Source organism: Rhinopithecus bieti, unplaced genomic scaffold (genome assembly GCF_001698545.2).
Source record: "Rhinopithecus bieti isolate Rb0 unplaced genomic scaffold, ASM169854v2 scaffold_12667, whole genome shotgun sequence".
Classification (NCBI taxonomy): domain Eukaryota; kingdom Metazoa; phylum Chordata; class Mammalia; order Primates; family Cercopithecidae; genus Rhinopithecus; species Rhinopithecus bieti.
This window is the reverse complement of record NW_016807256.1, coordinates 726,658-748,333: the sequence shown is the minus strand read 5'-3', so window position 1 is coordinate 748,333 and position 21,676 is coordinate 726,658. Positions and strand designations below refer to the sequence as shown.

General features: G+C 51.6%; 2 protein-coding genes across 3 annotated transcripts in view; both read right to left on the bottom strand.

Moving 5' to 3' along the window:
- Nucleotides 1–4,810: 4,810 nt before the first annotated feature.
- HAUS7 (HAUS augmin like complex subunit 7) overlaps nucleotides 4,811–21,676 on the bottom strand; it is a 31,838-nt gene continuing 14,972 nt past the window's right edge. The window contains exons 10-11 of one of the 2 annotated variants that reach the window (XM_017880798.1): nucleotides 6,769–6,957; nucleotides 4,811–4,840 (exon numbers count right to left, since the gene is read on the bottom strand). In XM_017880798.1, the coding sequence (XP_017736287.1) occupies nucleotides 6,794–6,957 (164 nt within the window). In that variant the 3' untranslated portion in view covers nucleotides 4,811–4,840; nucleotides 6,769–6,793. Of the gene's footprint in view, nucleotides 4,841–6,768; nucleotides 6,958–16,127; nucleotides 16,371–21,676 lie in introns of those variants that run through there. The other variant, XM_017880799.1, reaches the window with a different exon arrangement.
- On the bottom strand, nucleotides 12,958–16,024 carry TREX2 (three prime repair exonuclease 2). The gene is made up of 2 exons (XM_017880801.1): nucleotides 14,475–16,024; nucleotides 12,958–13,928 (listed from the first exon to the last, which is right to left on the bottom strand). The coding sequence occupies exon 2, from the start codon at nucleotides 13,892–13,894 to the stop codon at nucleotides 13,184–13,186; it is 711 nt and encodes a 236-aa protein (XP_017736290.1). The 5' UTR covers nucleotides 13,895–13,928; nucleotides 14,475–16,024; the 3' UTR covers nucleotides 12,958–13,183.

Sequence of the window (21,676 nt, the reverse complement as noted above, 5' to 3'; positions counted from 1 at the left end):
GGAGGGAAGGGAGGGAGGGAGGGAGGGAGGGAAGGAGGGAGGGAGGGAAGAGAGAGACAGGAACCACAAACCAGGTGGCTTAAAACACCAGAAATTTACTCTTGCCTTTTCCAGCTGCTGGTGGCCCCAGACTTCCCTGGGTTTTGGCTGCATCGCCACAACCCCGGGCTCAGTCTTCAAGTGGCCTCGTCCTCCCACTGTGTGCCTCCACTCTGCGTCTCTCCTAAGGACGCTTGTCAATGGATTTAGGGCACACCCGGGTAATCCAGGATGACCCTGTCTCAAGATCTTTAATGTAATTACATCTGCAAGACCCTTTCTCCAAATAAGGTCCCACTAACAGGGGGCAGAGATTAGGACACGAACACATCTTTTGGGGGCTGCCTTCAACCCAGCACAGGCAGGAACAGGCTTGGTGTATTTGATGCCTGTGTGGCTGGAGCCCAGTGGGCCTCCCAGGAGCAGTGGGGAGGGATGAGGGTGGCAGGGCCAGGGACAGTCATATAGGGCTCAGAGGGCATGACAAGAGGTGCAAGGGCTCAGACACAACAGGAGCTGTCACCGTAGCTGACATGCACTGTACCTGTGCTATGTACTGGGCCCCGGGCATGACCCACCCTCCCAGGATCACTGTATTGTTTCCATTTTACAGATGAGGAAACTGAGGCCAGGTTGTGAGGTCATTTCTGCCAGTCACAGAGTTGGGCGTTGGGGGGTGAGGCCTGGCACCCAGGCTGTCACCACTAGCTGAGGCCCCCTCCCGACGGCTTGGGTCCCTTTCAGCCCTGGACCTTGAGGGAGGGGACCACAAATGCTGAGTCCTCCTCTCTGCCCCAGGGGACCTGGGAAAGGCCAAGGGTTCTTTTGCAGAGCTTCCGGTTCCCGGCAGGAGAGGGAATGCTGCACGTGCCGGATTTCCAGGTTGGAAGGAGACTTTGTAAACCTTTTCAATACAGCTCCCGCTAGGCTTAGGGCCCAGGGAGGTGTGTCTGCAGGGCCCCGGACACATCTCTTTGAAATGCAAACATAAAGCTAGCACCCCTAGCTCCCTGCCTTCCTGGGAACTTAGCCTAGGTCCCGGCTCCAAGCCCTAACTGCCAAGAGAAAGCTTTCATTTTCCTTTGGATACAGGCAACTCACTAGCGCAGAATGGCCACACTGCTGACCAGGTGCACTCACGATGGATGGGAACATGCAGCAGGGCATCTTGAGATGGCATCTGCCTGACTAGATCAAAGGGTAGCTGACATGCACTGCGCAAAGGATGAGGTTTCCTTCCCGGCCTGTGATGCCCATTGCAGCTGAGCTCACCTTTGCCTTCTTTCCCCCATTGTGGAGAGGGCTCCCCGGGCTGCCAGGACCTCCAGTCTTCCCAGTACATGCAGGGATGGAGCGCCCAGGATCCAGAGGTGGGAGGGGCTGAGCGGAGGCCATGGATCCCGGGCCTGGGGTGAGGATTGGCATCCAGCTACCCGGGATGAGCTGGGCCTGTGGAGGTACCTGGGTAACTGACAACCCAGGAGGCTGGGGCTTCCGCTGGGACTGTGGCGACTGTCACACCTCACACCACTTAAGGGGTTGCCGCTGCTTCTACAAATCCAGCTAGAAACAAGAAGATGGAAATTGGGAGGATGCTGGCCAGCAAACAAGTGAGGAGCAGGGGCAGAGGACAGACAGGTCAGCCCTTGACTGATGAAGGCCTCCCAGAGGAGGCAAAAGCCCATCTCCACCTCAGGAGAGCTAGCTGAGCTCCACTCCAGACCAGATTGTCAGGGAACTGGGCTTTGCCTGGCAAACACTCCCAAACTCCCAGGACAACAGGAGCATCTCAGAAGCTTCCAAACAGAAAGAACCAGCTATAGCAGAAACGGATCCGAGTGGACCAGCTTCCCTGTGCAACTCTGGTAGCCCGCAGATCCTCATCCCAAACACCACTCACCCAGCAGGGAAGGAAAGTAAGAATCCTTGTGACCAAGCAGGTTAGCTTCAAAATGCATTTTGAAACTTCTTTCCTTTCTTGCTTTCAGCCTTAACATACTTTGAAACTCCTTGTTTCCCTCCCTTTCCACCAGACACTCCCTTGCACTGCTCACTTACCTAATTTTGTGCTTACTTAGTAGTGCCAGGGGGCTAATCTTGAGAAAAACCGAGCATGGAAATCCAGCTGTGAAATTCCAGGTGGTCAGTCTACAACCTGGCCATTGTAGAGATGATGCTAGCCCGTGCTCCCGGTGGACCATGACTCAAGATAGCCAAGGAAGCAAGGCACACAGACCTTGTGCCCAGTGCCCCACCTGCATGTCTCCCATTCCAGGCTCCCTTTTACCCCTCTCGCCTGCATAAAGCTTGAGATGGTTCCTTTGAGGCTTGAGCCTGGCCAGCCTGGCCATTCTCCCACCTGCTAGCACTCGAGTAAAAGCTGCTTTCGGCCAGGAGTGGTGGCTCACGCCTGTAATCGCAGGACTTTGGGAGGCCAAGGTGGGTGGATCACTTGAGGTCAGGAGTTTGAGGCCAGCCTATCCAACATGGCAAAACCCTGTCTCTACAAAAAATACAAAAATTAGCCAGGCATGGTAGCGCGTGCCTATAATCCCAGCTACTCAGGAGGCTGAGGGAGGAGAATTGCCTGAACCCAGGAGGCGGAGGTTGCAGTGAGCCAAGATTGTGCTACTGCACTCCAGCCTGGGTGACAGAACAAGATTCTGGAAAAAAAAAAAGCTGCTTTCACCGCACCTTGCTTCTTGTATTCTGGTCTCCAAACAGCAAGTGGCCAGACTTGAGTCGGTTACATTCTGCAAACATCTGCTCACTGCAAAGCTGCAAGACTAAACAACCCCTGCAACAGAACAGAGGCCTCAGAGAGGAGGTGGTGGGCAGCCACCCTTGCAAAGTGTGCAGTTGAAACGAGTGATGACAGAGGGGCTGACTGGGCTGTCTGTAAGGATCAAGTACAGATTCGTGGGTGTTACGCACAAAGAAAATTCCAGAGAACAAAGAGCAGACCATGCAATAGTGACTGGGAAGGTTTATGCATCAACCTGGCCAGTCTACAGTACCCAGTTTTGGTCAAACACCAGTCTAGATGTGGCGGTGAGGGTGTTTTTAAATAATATTAGCATCTAAATGAGAAGAGTGAGTACAGCAGATTGTTCTCCATGCTGTGGGTGGGCTTCATCCAATCAGTTGAAGGACTTAAGAGAAAATGACTGAGGTCACCCAAAGAGGAAGGAATTCTGCCTCCAACTCGAGCCTTTGGACTCAAACTAAAGTCTTCCCTGAGTCTCCAGTGACTTTCCAACCTCCATGTCACGTGAGTTGATTCCTTAAAATCTCTCTCTCTCCACACACACACACATGCACACACACACACACACATGCACATGCACACGATATGATACATATTATATACATGGCGTGGATATAATGTGTATTTTTGGTGTGGTTTTTTGGATTTTTTTTTTTTTGAGACCGAGTCTTGCTCTGTCGCCCAGGCTCACCACCACACCGGGCCAATTTTTGTTATGTTTAGTAGAGACAGGGTTTCACCATGTTGACCAGGCTGGTCTCAAACTCCTAGCCTCAAGTGATCTGCCTGCCTCAGCCTCCCAAAGTGCTGGGATTACAGGCATGAGCCACAGTGCCTGGCTATAATATGTACCATGTATTCATCAGTATATATGTGTCGTGTATATATGTGTGTTAGAGCTCTAATACAGTCATAATGCAGTAAGCATAAACACACAGCAACTAAACACATAAAGAAAAATGACTAGACATGAAGGAAGACTTCCAGAAAATGTAATTACAATGGAATGTTCTAATATATTGTCATTAAATCAGACAGATATAGTCAACAAAAAAGTAAAAATGTAAAGGAAATTGAATAGTACAATTGTCAACCAGATTTTAGAGATATATAGAAAAGCCTGCATCTCTGAAGGAGATGCATGTTTCAGAGTCTGTAACATTTTTTACAATTATTTATGTATTCAGCCTCTGTTATCCATTGAATTGTGTCTGCCTCCCTCCTCCCCCCTAAAAAAAGATATATTACAGCCCAAACCCCCGGTACCTCAGAATGGAACCTTATTTGGGGATCTTCACAGAGGTAATGAAGTTAAAATGAGGTCATTAGGGTGGGCTATAATCTAATATGACTGTGTCATTATAAAAAGAAGAAATGTGGACACAGCGCCTTCTATGCAGGGAGAAAGAGGGCTGTGTGAAGATGAAGGCAGAGACTGGGGAGAGGCTGCCACAAATCAAGGAACACCAAAGATGGCCAGCAAAGTCCTGGAAGCTGGGGAAAGACCTGGAATAGATTCTCCCTCACAGCCCCCAGGAGGAACCCTGCCCTGCCAACACCTCGATCTCTGACTTCTGGCCTCCAGAACTGAGAAACAGTCCATTTCTGCTGTTGAAGCCCCCTAGCTTATGGAACTTTGCTATGGCATCCCTAGAGAACTCAAGCAGCCCCCAAACTACCTTAATTCGAAAAGGTGATATTTTAAGCAACACATCCTCAGATTATTATCCAATAGAACTAAAATACACAACAAAACATGATTGGCTGGGTGTGGTAGCTCATGCCTGTAATCGCAGTCCTTTGGGAGGCCGAGGAGGGTTGATCACTTGAGCTCAGGAATTCAAGACCAGAGGGCAACATGGCAAAACCCCATCTCTACAATAAATAACAAAAATTGGCAGGCTGTGGTGGCGCATGCCTGTAGTCCCCGCTACTTGGGAGGCTGAGGTGGAAAGATCCTTTGAGCCCGGGAGGCGGAAGTCGCAGTGAGCCAAGATCGCAACAGTGCACTCCAGCCTGGGTGACAATGAGACCCTGTCTCAAAAAAAAGAAAAAAATCATGAAATCATAATTACTCAGAAATTAAGATAAACTGCACTATATAAGCATGAAATCAAGAAGGGAATGGAAAGCAAAATTACAGTCTATCCCTAAAGCAAAGCAAAGAAGAATGTTTAATAGCAAACCTATAGGACACGGTAAAATCTGCATTTAGTGATAATAAAGTGTCAAGCTTATTGACATATACAATTTCAACACCAAATACATCACTGGCCATAATGTTTAGGGTACAGATGGAATACACACTTTAACTTGAAATACCCATATCACTCAAAAGATACTAATACATCAAAGTTTTAAAAGATTCGGCTGGGCGCGGTGGCTCATGCCTGTAATCCCAGCACTTTGGGAGGCCAAGGTGGGTGGATCACCTGAGGTCAGGTCGAGACCAGCCTGGCTAACATGGCAAAACCCTGTCTCTACTAAAACTACAAAATTAGCTGGGCATGGTGGCATGCACCTGTAATCCCAGCTACTCGGGAGGCTGAGGCAAGAGAATCGCTTGAACCCAGGAGGCAAAGGTTACAGTGAGTCAAGATTGTGCCATTGCATTCCAGCCTGGGTGACCAGAGGGAAACTCCATCTCANTATACAATTTCAACACCAAATACATCACTGGCCATAATGTTTAGGGTACAGATGGAATACACACTTTAACTTGAAATACCCATATCACTCAAAAGATACTAATACATCAAAGTTTTAAAAGATTCGGCTGGGCGCGGTGGCTCATGCCTGTAATCCCAGCACTTTGGGAGGCCAAGGTGGGTGGATCACCTGAGGTCAGGTCGAGACCAGCCTGGCTAACATGGCAAAACCCTGTCTCTACTAAAACTACAAAAATTAGCTGGGCATGGTGGCATGCACCTGTAATCCCAGCTACTCGGGAGGCTGAGGCAAGAGAATCGCTTGAACCCAGGAGGCAAAGGTTACAGTGAGTCAAGATTGTGCCATTGCATTCCAGCCTGGGTGACCAGAGGGAAACTCCATCTCAAAAAAAAAAAAAAAAAAAAAAAAAATTGGACACTTTTTTTTAAACATATAATTACCTTTAAAACTATCTGTAGGCCGGGCGCAGTGGCTCAAGCCTGTAATCCCAGCACTTTGGGAGGCCGAGATGGGTGGATCACGAGGTCAGGAGATCGAGACCATCCTGGCTAACACGGTGAAACCCCGTCTCTACTAAAAAATACAAAAAACTAGCCAGGCGAGGTGGCGGCGCCTGAAGTCCCAGCTATGGGAGGCTGAGGCAGGAGAATGGCGTAAGCCCGGGAGGCGGAGCTTGCAGTGAGCTGAGATCCGGCCGCTGCACTCCAGCCTGGGTGACAGAGCAAGACTCTGTCTCAAAAAATAAAATAAAATAAAACTATCTGTAGCTTTGGAATATGAAAGTATGAAATTGTATTCACCCAGCCAATGCTATGCCCACATATACTGCTGCTCCCTATTGAAATAGGAATGTAGTCAGTGGATGGTATTTGTAATTTTAAAAGTTCTACACATAGAAAACAATTTGGCTCTCCTAACAGGCATAGAAAACAGCTCTCTTCCTCACCACGCAGAGATCTGCCAGGCTGATGGACAACTGGATACCCCCAGAGGATATATTTTGAATGACCTTATCCAGTGACCCGTGGGTGTCATTTAACGCATGAGGCTCCATGGAGCAGGAACTGACATGCCTGCTTCCAGAGCTTTTCAGCCCTGAACGTGCCCTCCAAAAGCATAAAAGTGGCACTAGCGCCATTGTAAGAGCTCCCTCATGTGTCAGCCAGTGCAAATTCAGACCATCAGATCCTTTTAGAAAACCTATGGAGAAACTGCGTTTCTCTTACAAGTTAGTTCCCATATCAAAAAGAATGCCACAGGGTGTGTCTGTAAAGTGAGAAACCCACACTCACTGCCAGCTGCTGTCACCTCAGCTTCTCATTCTTCCTCGGCATCTTCTTCATCGTCTTCCTCTTGGGCCTCCGGATACCCCTCTCCCCAGCCTCCCTCAGCCTGGTCTTCCATTTCTGCCTCTTCGGTGATGGGCCAGGTAAATGAAGCTCCTGAGGACCAACATCTGTACACTCTTGACTTTCTGAAATCTTAAAGAAATTATCAGAAACTGTATTAAATTTATTTTTGAAAAGTTTTCAAAACTTCATAAAACCTTAACTTTTCTATCATGGAAGATATTGCTGATATCAATAATACACCAATTTTACTACAAAACCCAAAAGATATACTGGATAATTTTAAAGATTAAAAAAAAATCCATGCACAAAATATATACACAGACAAACATATGCTGTCTTCCTCAGTGTTTTGATTGAAATGCCGTGCTGTAAATGGATTCATGTCTATGCTGCAACTTAAAATAATTTATGTTCAGCATGATACCAAGTATAAAAGGCAATTAAAGGACATGATTTTGATTCCAAAAAATAATCTACATTTAGAAGGAAATTGCAGCCTTTGAGTGCCTTAGTTGTTCAAGAAGGAAGATGGCAAAGGTTAGTTTTATCTCAGGAAATTAAAACAAAGAACGAAAACTAAGCCAAAAGAAAATAGGCAAATGGAATTAATAAAGAAAAAACTGATATGAATGAAGCAGAAAATTAAAAAGGGAGGAAAACATGAGTCAAAATCTATTTTTTTATTTGAAAAAGACCAATGAAATGTGTAAATCTCTTACAATCCTTGTTGAGGAACAAGAAAACTATACATGATGAGGAAATGAGACAGGAGACATCACTACAGAGACTGAACAAATGAAAAGAATTATGTCAATCCACTTAAAACCCTAGAGGGAATTGACTATGAAGACTCCTAAACCACCAAGGTGTTTATGATTTTTTAAAAGCATCACCTAGTGAGATCCCGCTTATGCCAAATCATAAGTGAATGTGTGGGAGTGGCATGTATGTGTCACAGGAGTGTGTGTGGTACAAGTGTAAATGTGTGTGTGTGCATGTATAGATTGTGGGGTGGGGTATGTGATGTGTGGGGGGGGTGCATGTGTATGTGGTGGGGGGAGTGGGGACTTGCATGTGTACCCCCAAAATTCATGTTAAAACTGAATAACCAAGGTGACAGTAGTAGGAGGTGGGGCATTTAGAAGGTGAGTAGGTCACGAGGGCTGCACCACCATGAATGAGATTAGTGCCCTTACAGGAGACCCTGTGAGCCAGCTAGTTCTTTCCACAATTCGAGGAACCAGCCCTCGCCAGACTCTGAACCTGCTGGTGCCTTGATCATGACCTTCCCAGACTCCAGAACTGTGAGCAATAACTGTTTGTTGTTTATAAGCCACCCAGTCTAAAGTATTTCTGTTATAGCAGCCCATAGGGACTAAGACAAAATGCAAGTCATACTTCCCAGGTCCTTGTCCCAGCTGAATCCTTTAGAAGAGGTTGATGCTCCAGAGACATTAAATGGCAAATACAAGTCTAGAATGGATTGACAGTGTGTACAAGTGTGCGAGAGTGTCTGAGTGTATGTGCAAGTGTATGTGCATGCGTGTGGTTGTGTGTGCAACTGTGTGCAGGTGAGCGTGCTAGTGTGTGCGAGTGTGTGTGGGTGTACGAATGTGTGCAAGTATGTGTGCAGGTGTGCGCATGTGTCCATGTGTGTGTGTCCACAAGTGTTTGGGGGTGTATGTGCTCAGGTGTGTGAGTGGTTGAGTGTGGTTGTGAGTGTATGTGTGTGTGGACAAGTGTGTGGGTGTGTGCAAGAATGTGAGTGTGGGTATATGTGTGTGTGCAGGTGTGCACACGTGTTAATGTGTGAGTGTGCAAGTGTGCAGATGTATACGAGTGTGTGTTCACAGGTGTGTGCAAGTGTGCGCACAGGTGTGTGCACACACGTGTGCGCACAGGTGTGTGTGTGCGTGTATGTATGTGTGAGGGTGTATGTGCAAGTGTGTCTGCATGCGTGCAAGTGTGTGTGTGCACATCTGTGAGTGGGAGGTGTGTTCACAAGCTGAGCTGCAGGAAAGCAGTGTCCCCACAATGCTGATACTGTTTCTCGAGGTCCCCTACATGAAACCTCTGCAGCTGACACTCATCAATGCTGCTTGAATTCTTTGCAGGGGCAGATATCATTTACAAGAAATGCAGACATCCTGCTGTGTTCCCGTGGCACTCCCCAACCTTCTGCTGCGGCTTTCAGTGTGCTCCTCACATTGTCTTCTGCACAAAGACAAGCTGGAAATGCTATGGCCTTTGATTTTAGTATTCATCCCTCTCCATAGTGAATTCCATTTTCAATAGGCCTATGTCACATGTCCCCCAGGCACACTTCTGTGATCACCACTGTCTCCCCACTGGCAGACACCCCTGGTGGCCTGATGTGGCTCATCAGTCAGTGACGCAGCTTGACGAGGGGCAGGCGGCTGGCCAGGGGCGAGCTGGAGCAGTGGAGTCGGTTCACTGTTGGCTCTGCAGCATCACCATGAGTCCCATGAAAATGAGCTCGCACATTGGGAGCTCACTTCTCCCTGCTGAGTAGTATTCCGTGGTGTGGATGCACTGCGGCTTGTCCAGCCACTCACCTGATGAACATTTGGGCTGTTTCCTGTTTGGGGCTATTATGAAAAAGCTGCTGTGAACATTGGAGTATGAGTCTTTGTATGGTTACATCAACCCCTTTGTCTTGGGTAAATATCTTGGAGTGGAATTGTTGGCTGATGTGGCAGGTGCATGTTTAACGTTTTCAGGCACTGCCGAAGTGTTTTCCCAAGTGGCTGCCCCATTTTCCCTTCCCACCAGAAACACACAGGTACCCCCGTTGCTCCACATCTCCTCTGTGTTAAACCAACACTTGGTGTGGTCAGTAGTTTTTGTTTTACCCATTCTAATAGATATTAAACGTCCAGGAATTTTCAGAGCTAAACAAACACTATCATTATTAAAAGTTAAATTATGTAAACTGACAAATTATATGAAAAACAAAGGAGATACTCAAAACTCACGTCTTCATGATTCGAGCATGCTTTACTGTTGCTGTGTGTTGCCATCTGTCAGATGTCTGTGGTGGAAATCCTGGAGTCTCTTCCCAAGGTCACCTTCAGTGACTTCATGTTGGTAGCTCAAGACTGGCCAAGTGGAAGTATTACGCCACAGAGCTGGGCATGCCACGGCTTGCCAGGGCTTGATGTATTACTGCTTTGTTGATTGCCTAGACTTTAGAAAGCGACGAGGAAAATGCTAATATTGCAGATTAAACTGAAGAACGCTGGGTCTGTGGTCATTACATTACAAATAGAAAAAAAAAGAAAGAGAAACATTTCTGGTATTTGAAAACTATCATCCAGTTAAGCAAAGAAGTTGCTCATCTTAGCTGCTTCGAGTTGATCTTATTAAAATAAATGAAAACATCAGCCAACATACATGTGGGAACCACCCGTCCATCCGTTGCAATCAAGTACTGGATACAGATACAAGAACTCAGTAAAAGTCAATGAAGGCATTTTGTGAGTATCGACTGGCCATGTGGAATTTACAGTGAGGAGTATATTGTACATTTTGTTGAATTTTTTATATATTGTGGATTTTATTATTTGTAAATTGTGTGTTCACATATATGTATGCATGTGCCTGTGTGTATATAGAGAAAGAGACAGAGGAGGAAGGGAGAGAGATCCATGCCTACATACATACGTGTACATTTCCTTTCCTGGAAAGCTGGTTGTTAACCATTTATAAGCACACTGCTGCTTTGAGGCAGCAGAGAGGCAGGTCACAGCCTGTCTGTGAAGCATGGTACGCAAGACGCCTGGCCTAGCCAGTCTCAACATGGACTCAGGGAGGGCACCTGAGGCCAGGCCACCGTGAGGCCAGGGGAGCCCAGAGTGATGAGAGGCAGGCATCTCAGCTCAAGACAGGTGAGAGGGCCCAAAACCAGAGATCCCTCCACAGAGGCGGCAGCAGCCAAAATCAGGCTGTCACCTGCCTGCCTGTCCCATCCCGGGATTGAGACTCTTCTAGCATGCCCAATGAGAAGGGCCCCACCTGGTGTCACCTACCTAGCAAGTCAGTGGCAAGACTGGGGTTTTTCTCTTGTTTTTTTATCTGGAGGGGGGTCTCACTGTCGCCCAGGCTGGAGTGCAGTGGTGCCATCATGGCTCACTGCAGCCTCACCTTCCCAGGCTCAAGTGATCCACTGGCCCTCGACCTCCTGAGTAGCTGGGACTACAGATGTGTGCCTCCACTCCTAATTTTTCTTTTTAATCTTTGTAGAGATAGGTTCTTGCTATGTTGCCCAGGTCAGTCTCAAACTCCTGGGCTCAAGCAATCCGCCTGCCTTGGCCTCCCAAAGTGCTGGGATTATAGGCGTGAGCCACCACGCCCAACAGGCCAGGGTTTTAAGGGTACCACCTGCTGGATTCAGCTGCCCAATGGAGCCTGACCAGTCAGATGAACAGAAGCAGGCCCTGTCTGGGCACCAGCAGATCTGGGAGCTCAGTGTCCCCCAGTGTCCCCTACTCCAGCTTCTGTAGGGCCAGCCTAGGCCTTGTGACACTCTCCCGGGTGGATGCTGTCCTCGGGAAGCTTGGCTGTGACAAGATCTTCTGGTTACAAACCACATTCCCAAACTAGCCCCTGTGGGGCTTCCCCAGACTGTGCCCCTCCCCTTCCCCGCTGCCACTGTCCTTGGCCAGGCCCATGGCTCTCCCTCCCTCCACCAAAGCCCTCCACGCTCTGCTTCTGCCTGCTTGCCATCACTCTCCTCTCCGGCCCATTCTCCATGCAGCGACCTGATGTGGTTTGGACGTTCGTCACCTCCAAATCTCAGGTTGAAATGCAACCCCCAATGTTGGAGGTGGGGCCTTGGTGGGAGGCGTTTGGGTCATGGGGTTGGATCCCTCATGAATGGCTTGGTGCTGTCCTCACCTCTGCAAGGAGTTGAATTCTCACTGTGAGTTCACCTCTCTGCCTCTCTCTTGCTCCCCCTTTGCCTTCTGCCATTAAGTGGAAGCTTCCTGAGGCCCCACCCATAACAGACGCCGGCGCTGCTGAGCCAAAACAAACCCGCTGTCTTTGTAAATGACCCAGCCTCAAGTATTTCTTCACAGCAACTCGCGAACGGCTCGGCACGCAGCCCAAGCAGCATATGGCAGAATCCTACACCAGACTTTGCCCCTCTCCTGCTCATGACCCTCCACGGTTCCCTGCTGCCCTCAGGGTCAGGCCTGGCCCGGGCCACAAGGAAGGTCTGAGGTGGTCACTGCCTGTGCTCTGGCCTCACCATCCTACCACCGTGCATGCTGCAGTGGCTCCAGTCATTCTGACCTACTTAGGGCTTCCCGGATTGTCCAGCTGGCTGGAGGCTCAGGCTTTGCTCGTGTGAGTCACTCTCAGGCGTGGCCACCCCACCCCTTCTTACCTGACCCAGCGTTGGTGACAGGTCTCTCCCCACCCATGAGGCCTCCCCACAAGACTGGGAGTGCCTCAGGGTGGGGCCCCTGAAGTAGGTTAGCAGGGAACCCAAAGCGCAGTGTGGTGGGCAGAAGCTGCCCTCCCACTGAGCGGCCTCCTGGCCCTAGGGGGACACGGGGTGCAAGATAGGCTCCCTTCCAGTGTCACCCTCACAGCACCAGCCACCCCACCTCTGCTCCATGCACCCTCAGAGCCCTCAGCATGTACATGTGCATGCCCGCATGTGGGGGCACCTCCCTTTTCCCCAGCACCCTGTTTCTTAACACTTTACCCTGTTACCACTTCACAGAGCAGGGACAGAGACTCCAGGTCCCACGGCGGGTGAGCACTGCAGCTGAGCTTTGTGCCCAGGCAGGTGGCCGGCTCTGTGGGCTTAAGTCCCTACTCATGGCTTCTTTGGGCCTCTGGGATGACAATGCAGCCCCCAGCCGCACTCAGCCCACAGCCGAAACCCATCAGCCCTCACACCCAACCAAGAGCTTGACGTCTCCCCACCCAGCCACCCGCAGACCTCATCGCGGGAAGAGGCCATAGGGAGGCGGCCCTGGAGGTCTTGTGCTGGCCCCTGGCATGGCTCACCGCCTGGCCCTGCTCAGCAGGGGTCGAGGGAGTCCAGCCCCTAGTATCTGGCCAGTGAGTCAGAGGGTGAGCAGTTGGCAATGTTTATTGGGAAACAGCAAACTCTGCTGGGCATACAGGCTAGCCGGGAGAGCACGGCCCTGGAAGCAGGGCCTGGAGAGGAATCCAGGGCTCTGTGGCTGGTCAGGCAGCCAGGGAAGGCCTGGCAGGTGCAGGACCTGAGGCTGCCCAGATAGGAGGAGCCGGGGGTGGTAGAGGCCGGCTGAACGGTGGAGACTGGCGCTGCCTGTAGCACAGGAGGTGGCCCTGGTGCTCAGGCCTCCAGGCTGGGGTCATCGGGCGGCAAGTACATGGGCTCGATGTGGGCCCACCCACGGGCCTGCTCATCCGCCCAGGCGAGCAGCTCTGTGGCACGGTGCAGGAAGATCAGGAGCAGAGTGTGCACATCGCCCTCCGCTGAGTGGGCCGCGCTTGGCTCTGCCTGGAAGTAGCGGTGGAAGAGGCTGCCAAGACTGTAACCCTGGCGGCCTCGGGCCCGGGTGCCGTGGCTGTGGGCACGGTCCAGGCCCCGCAGGGCCGGCAGTGTGTCCAGGCAGACAGTGTCCCGGGGCAGGCGGGCACCCAGGCGCCGCAGCTCGGCACACAGCAGGGGGAAATCATAATCAAAGCCATTGTGGGCCACAAGGCAGATGGGCCCTGCCTGGCGACTCAGGAAGGCCTGTAGCATCCGCACCACGACACCATCAAAGCCAGCCTTCCGGCACCGCGCCAGGCCCTCGCTGCTCAGGCCAGTGATCTCGCTGGCCTTGGCGGTGAAGGGGCGCTCTGGGCACATGCACAGCGTGAGCTTGTCCAGGACCCGGGGCAGTACTGGGGCACCAGATTCGTCGCGCTCCAGGTTCTCCAGGGAGGAGCGGTGGACAGCAAAGAGGGACAGTTCAGCAATCTCGGGCTCCATGCTGGGGAGCCCAGTAGCTTCCAGGTCCAGGAAGACAAAGGTCTCAGCCCGGGATGCCTCGGACATGGTGATGTTCCCACGGGGATAGCCAGGCCTCAAACTGCCAGAGCGAGAGGCACAAACTCTGAGGACTAGAGAGAGGGGTTCGCCCGGGCCCTGCTGTGTACCACCCTCCCCCTAGCCAAAGCTCTGACCCTTCTGGGGCTCACTTCCTGTCACCCCCCAACCACAGCGCCTGTGACCTTTGGCTCTGGGAGCATCAGCCCCACTCCTGCCACCCTACCGAACAGAAAAGGCAGGCCTCCGAGCGCTCTACTGCCTGCCTCCAGCCACAGTCCCCAGCAGGGATTGGGAGAGGCAGAGGCAGCTCAGGGACCACGCCTCGGCGGGGTCCAGCCCCTTCACCGGAATGCCTTGGCTGGGAACCTGGGGCATAGCACGCTGGGTCTCCAGCCCTGGAACCAGCTGCGGGGAAGCAGGCAAGCAGCCACCCAAAAGAGCCCATGCAGTGCGCCCAGCTCGCCCTGGGCTCGAGCTCCCCGGCCTTGTCCCTGGCACACAGGTGTTGGCCCTGAGCTGGCCTCTGCCTGCTTGCCCCCAGGTTCCTGGGGCGACTGTCCTTGCCAACCCCACCGCACCAGCTTACCTGGGGCGGGCATTGACCGGCTTCCTGGGCTTCTGGGCACCTGTCGCCACATAGGCTGCTCCAGGCGGCCTTTAATCAGCAGCGGCGGCCCGCCCCCAGCTGCCTGTTGGCCAACAATGAGGCCTGGGGCTGCAGGACCTGCGCAGCCGGCTTGCTCTCCGCCCCCTCGCTAGCTCACAGCCACTGGGACACACGCCCCATGTTTACAGATTAGGAAGCAGGCCCCGGGACGCACACAGACTCCAGGAGCTCTTCACAGGCACAGGGAGGAAGCCAGAGTGGTGCAGAAGGCAGTAACCTCCACCCAGCCAGGCTGTGGCTGCCAGGCCTGACAGGCCTGGGGCCAGTCACACAAAGGCAGCAGGTCCTCTCTGCCAGGCCTCAGTCTCCCCTGTCACTGGAGATCAGGTGCTGCTCATGGGGATGAAGCAAGCTCTGGAGTATGAACAAGGTGCCCACACATGCCGTGCTCAGCCTCCAAAGGGGAATGGGGTTCTCCCCCAAAACCTAGGGATGGGGCAGCCTCGGGGCTGCCCACGCATCGCCCACCCCAGCTCACACAGCTTGCCGGCTCATTTCCCACTGCGAAGGGGAGACGCTGCTTTAAGGACGTCGCTTCATCATGTCTACCGTGCACCTAACAGCGGCTGCTGGGGAAGGGAGATGAGCCTGGCCTGGGAGCTGTGCAGAGACAAGCAACGTTAGGGGTGGGCCGGGAGCACCGGGGACTACAGGAGGAGCAAAGCCCAGTCCTGCAGACCCCCGTCTCGGGGACCCACCCTGCCCACCCCACTCCAGGCAAGAGGCACCAGGTCCTTCCCAGTCCTGGGAGGGGTGGTGCCCTGAAGACTTCATTCTGGAGGAAACCCTTGGTGGTGGGTGCACGGCAGGGCCAGCCCCATGCTGGGGGCACAGAGAGGTGACCAAGAGGAGTCCCTTGGCCTGTAAATCAGGTGGTGCACCTGGACCGTGGTGACCACAGGCCTGCCTGGCCTCCCACCTCTTACAGCGGTGGCTGGGGGATGCCTCAGGCAACTGGGATGGAGGGGGTCTGGCACCTGGCTCCTTCTGGCCTCCTTGCCTTGTGTGCCCACAGGGACCTTGGGGAAGCAAAGGAGATGGTACCAGGAAGGAGCAGAGTGGGGCGGGCAGCAGCAGGTGCAACAATGGCCCCAAAGAGGCAGAGGCCCCACTAGTTGTGCCTGTTCCAGTGCTCGCAGGGAGGGAGGCAGCTGTGACAAGCACACTCCTCAGGGAGATACTGGGTCACCCTGGGAAACCCAGATAGCATCTTCCTGGACAACCAGTCAGGCTAAATTCCCCAGCCCAGAGCTGAGTGCCCAGCCAGGGAGGAGCAGGAAACAGGTACCCCGTGTGGGATCCAGGAGCACTCAAGGAGGGCGGCTGAGGGGTGCGTCTCACACAGGACCCTGAGGCCAGCCAGGGGAGGCAGCAGTGGGGTCTCTGCTTGCAAGTGGCTGGCAACAGCAGGGAGGAGTGAAGCCACAGGAAGAGGACACAGCCCAGGCCCGCCAAGATGAGAGGAAGGCCTTGGCCAGCCTGCCCAGACCTGGGCCACCTGAGCAGCTCAGGCTGGGGGGAAGAAGAGAGACGCGGAGCTGCAGAAGCAGAAAGCAGGCTGAAGGAGGCTGCTTAGAAACCGAGGCTTTCTTTGTGTCCAAATCAAACCGCCCATCTTGTCTCTCTGTCCCCAAAGGGGCCAAAGGCCCCTGCCTAGAGCACAACTTGGGGCTGCAACGGCTTCTGCTGCCACAATCATCCATCCTCGGCCAACTCGATCTTGGGAGAGGGCTTCCTGCCCCCACTATCCTGTGCTTTTGCATGGGCCATCACTGAAGACTTTGTATTTCTCCATTAGTTCATTCATCTTGGTAGCTGCAGAGGAAAGAAACCAACAGGAAAGCGAGCCTGGCGCAAGAGGCGAGGTGCCTCCTGCCCACCGCCCAAGGCACATGTCCTCAGCTGATCCTCCTTGAGCCCCAGCTACCACCAGGACGGCAGGGAAGGGACAGGCACTGCCAAACTGGGAGCTGCTCAAGCTCTGTGGGGGCCAGGCCAGGAGCTTGAGAGCCCTGGGCTGGGTCACACCAACCGCAGCACAGTTCCGAGACCCAGGCCAGGGTCTGCTGACCCAGCTGTGCCCCCACCCACCTGCCCCTTGCCCCCCGAGTCCCAGGGGCAGCATATGGCACACAGTGAGGAGGCAGGGACTGTCCTGACTTCAGTGGCACGTTCAGTATTAATCAGATGGATAACTGCACACACAACAAACCCAATCACACAGACAGCCCTAAGGCCTTGGCTGCCCAATCGGATGGCGAGCGTGGTGACTGCACTGCACCTTATCTGCCGTAACCACATCTGCCTCTCAGTCGCCAACCCTAGACCATGGCCATCATCCCCCTCCCCCAGCAGACAGAGGAGGACGACACAGCCCCTCACCTGCCCTGCCTGTCCACTTCCCATCCATGGCCCCACTATCAGCTACACTTTGCCTTTTACATGTTGAGGTCATTAGCATTGACATTAGGTGCTGTGAACCCTGAATTTGTCATCCTCTGCCCATCCCAAGGGTGACTCTGAAGCTCAGGAATCATGGGGTGTGCCTCGGGGTGACACTGAGCTGGGGAATGTGCTCAGCCCGCCTGGAATTGCCCCAGGACCCTCTCCACTAGCCATCAGCTTCCAGTGGCATCCCAGCTAAGGGGCTTCCTGCCGCAATGCGCACTGCTCTAGACTGTTTTCCTAGGCTCCAGACTGTGTCCCTCATGTGGCATCTGCCCTTATCAAATCGTCTAGACCTCCATCCCAGCCTTCCTGCTCTGCCCTCACTCTTGGTGCAGAGCTTGGCAGGGTCCAGAGCCCAAGGCCGGGTGTGCAGGGCCCTCAGTGCTTGTAAGGCATCCTGGCTGCTCCTGAGGCCACAGGTCGTCTCTCCCGAAGCTTTGGCCCCAGCCCTCGGCCCCTGTACTCCAGATGGCAGGAGGTGGGTCCCACCCGCCCTGTGCTCAGCACCTGCACTCACCTGGCTTGTTCTGTGTGCCCGCCTCCTCCGGAGCCCTGCCCTCCATCTCCCCTGCCCCCTGTCCTGGAGACCCTGTGCCTGGCTGGGGCCTGCACGACACTGATCTTTGTGCTGGTTTTTCTGTCTCTTTTCTCTCTTCTTAGAGATCCCAGCCTCATTTCGTTTCTAGTCTCCTTGTGGCTGGGTTTTCACAGCTGTCCAGGCACGTCTGGATGTCGCACTGAGTGTATTCAATAGTGTCGGAAAGTCCTTTGGGTCAGATTTCCTGCTCATCCAGGGCTTCCTTCTCTCCTGTATGGGGCTGCTTTTCGAGCCACCGCGGCTGGGGAGAGGATCTGGGTAGCTGCCACTCCACCTGGTCCGCTGTGGTGGAGCCATTGCCTGTGGGGTATCTCTCCAGAGGACAGTTTGGAGGAGTTCCACAGAGGTGAGGCAGGAGTCAGCTCTTGCCCATGGACCCTCAGAGGCTGCGAAAAGGTAGGCTTCACCCGGGCTGCCGTCAGCCACATCAGCCACATCAAGAGCCGAGCTAGGAGCCGCTCAGGCTCTGTGGGGGGCGGGCCAGCAGCTTGGGAGCTGGTTTGCTTATTCATTTCCATCATTTTCTTCACAGAAGAACAGGCTAGGGTCTCGCCGGGGCCACCACCCCATGCAGGTGGCCCTCTCCAGACCTGCTTCACCTGTGCCCTCTGCTTCCACCTGCTCGCCACTGCCCCATCCCCGGCACCCCGCTGCCCCTTGGGCTGTCCTCTCGGCTGCCGCCTTCCTCGCCCGCTGAGCCCGTCACCACTTCCAGGGTCGGTGGCATCTCTCCATTGTTGGTACCCTCAACTCTCCTGCCCCATTCTTGCACTGACAATATTGCTTTGGTTTCCAAATACATTGATGTTTTCATGGCAGTGAGGTTTCAGGAAGCCTGGGGGGCGACTCCTGGTGGGTGGTGCTGAACCACAGTGCCAAGGCCCTCCCAACTCACAACAGGCCACGCCCCCGGCAAGAGCCCAGAAGTCACACCGGCTGCTCCTCACTTCATAGGTGGTGCCACACCTCCAACAGAGCCTGGCTGCGGGCATGCAGATTGCTGGGAGGGGAAACAGCACAGAAACACAGGCCTTCCACAATGGGAGGAGGGCCATTGAGACCAGGGTCCTCAAGGGGTCAGATGGGAAACGGGACAAGTAAAGAACTGTCCTGAGTGGCCTTTGGCGTGGATTTGATGCTGACCCTTTCTCTGATGTGTCCAGACACTAAGAATTCATCTCAAACCAAATCAGGATGCTGAACTGATGAGAGCTGAGTTGAAAGCCCCAAGAGAGGCCGATGCCCGCCCTGGGCCCACTCCCCTGGCGTCTCTCCAGACCCCCGAGGTGGCTGGGGCTCGAGGGTGAACAGACACTTCCCTGTACACAACGCACTGCCCAGTTCACACAGCCTGGACGCAAAGGGTGCCTTTCTGGTAAGAACAGACACTACACTTGATCTTAGCCAAGACGCTATAAAGGGCTTTTCTGAAAGGCAAGACCTGCCACCAGTCCTATGGTGCCACAGTCACAGGTGAGATGGCACACTGTTAAGAATACCAATTATAAGAATGATGGCATAGATTATAAGCAGTTTACTAACAGCAATTATAAAAACTGGGGAGAGAGTCATAGTGACAGTGGTGATTAGGATAAACGCTATAATAAATTTTAAAGTGGAGGGTTCTGTTGCAGTTCAATCGGCAAGAAGAGACTCCTCAGGGCCTGGTATACATGGGGCAGATATGTGCCGAGGCTAAGAGCAGTGAGAAGCCTGGCTCTCCGAGGAGACAGTTGGCTGGAGGGTTCATTCAAAGACAGTCTCCAAAACGAGGACTCAGAGGCTATGGACCTGAAACCACTAACTGGGGGTGCAACAGTGGAAAACATTTACAGCAAATGCTTTAGCTGCTGCTGCCTGAGGCAGTGCATAATAGCCGGGGCAAACAAGAGACTAAACAAGAAGCTCAGAAGGCGGGGCTGGAGAATCAGAGGTCCACAAAGGCTCTGCAAAGCTCTGGCACAGTCCTTGGAATCTGGAAGACCATGTGCGTGTGCCGGGCTGTGAAAATCCCAGAGAGAGAGAGACCTGAGAAGGCCCTGAGCTCTCACCTCTGGCTGACCTTGAGGTTCTGAGCAAGCAAGACGTGAAGGAGAAACAGCTGTCAACTGCCTGGCTGAGTGTTGATGAAAAACATGAATGACACATCTACAAAGCTCAAAAAGCTCCCAATGTAATAAATTCACAGTGATTCACACGAAGACACATTACAATCAAAGTGTCCAAAGCCAGGGACCAACAGAATTTTGAAAAGAAAGTGAAGAGACTCATCATATACCAGCTGGCTTTACATCAGAAGCTTTGGCAGCCAGAGGACACTGAAATGACACATTCAAAGTACAGAAGAATTCTATATTCAGCAAAACTATCCTTCAAAGATGAAGGAGAAATGAAGACATTCCCAGATAAAAAATGAGGGAGTCCATCACTAGTGAGCCTTCCCTACAGGAAATACTAAAGGTAGGCCTCCAGGCTGACATGAAAGGACACGAGATAGCAACACAAATTCACATGAGGAAATAAAGAACTCCAATAAAGGTAACAACACTGATAAATACGAAAATGTGTACAAATATACACATTTAATATAGCTTCATTCTAATGAGCAAAGTTTTTGTATACAATTGAAATTAGTTTGGTAATATACTGTTTTCAGTTAGGATGCTAAATGCAATTCTAAGGGTAACCGCTTAAAAATAACTTTTTAAAAAAGTGTTAAAGAAACAAGGGAATTAAAATGGTATAACCAAAAATACCTAACACTAACATATTTTGCTTTAATAGGAAAACGTTTTGTATACTATTGAAATTAATTTGGTACTAGACTGTTTTCAGTTAGGGTGCTAACTGTAATTCTAAAGGCAACCACTTAAAAAATAACTTTAAAAAACAGAGTTAAAGAGCCTGGGCGCGGTGGCTCATGCCTATAATCCCAGTACTTTGGGAGGCCAACACAGATGGATTACCTGAGGTCAGCAGTTTGAGACCAGCCTAGCCAACATGGCAAAACCCCATCTCTACTTAGAAATACAAAAATTAGTCAGGCGTGGTGGTGGGTGCCTGTAATCCCAGCTACTCGGGAGGCTGAGGCAGAATCACTTCAACCCAGTAGGTGGAGGTTGCAGTGAGCTGAGATTGCACCACTGCACTCCAGCCTGGGTGACAGAGCAAGACTCCGTTCCAAAAAAAAAGAAAGAAAAGAAAAGAAAATATGTTCACACAAAGACTTACAATGTACATAGCCAAAAAGTAGAAACCCACGTCTACCAACTACAACAAAATGTAGTATATCCACACCATCAAATATTATTCAACCATGAAAAGGAATGAACTATGTGGATAACCTTTACAAAACTTTATGCTCAGTGAAAGACACGAAACACAAAAGGCCACACATTGTTATTCCATTTATAGGAAATGTCCAGCACAGGCAAATCCATAGAGACAGACAGCATCTCTATGACACTGGTTGCCAGGAGTTGAGGCTAGGGAGGGATGGGGGTTGGCTGCTAATCATGTGGGGTTTCTTTTGGGAGTGATAAAAATGTTCTGGACTCAGATAGTGATGAGAGGATGGTTACACAACTCTGTGAATATCCTAAAGACCATGAAATTGTACACTTTTAAAAGGACAGATTTTATGTTATATGAATTTGAATTCAGTAGATCTGTTATTTAAAAAATAAATTAGAAGAGGTAGAAAACTGGCTTTACCTTCTTTCTTTGGGTTTATTTTGCTGTTTATTTTATTTTCTAGCCCCCTGAAATGTGGTATTAGTGCAGGGATAGCAAAAAAAAAAAAAAAAAGGAATAGAACAGAACAGAGAAGAGCCCAGAAGCCCACACATAATGCATGGATACTTAATAATTAGCAAGAGTGATGGTATTGTAGATCAATGAGAGAAAGAGTGACTTCCAGTCAATGGTGCTGCGACAAATGTGTATCCATATAGGATACAAGGAAACTGGACCCCCACACCTCACTCCATATGCAAAAATCAACTCTGGGAAGATGGCCCTCATTATAAGTATTTTCCCATTTTCCTTAACTTTTTTTTTTTTTTTTTTTTTTTTT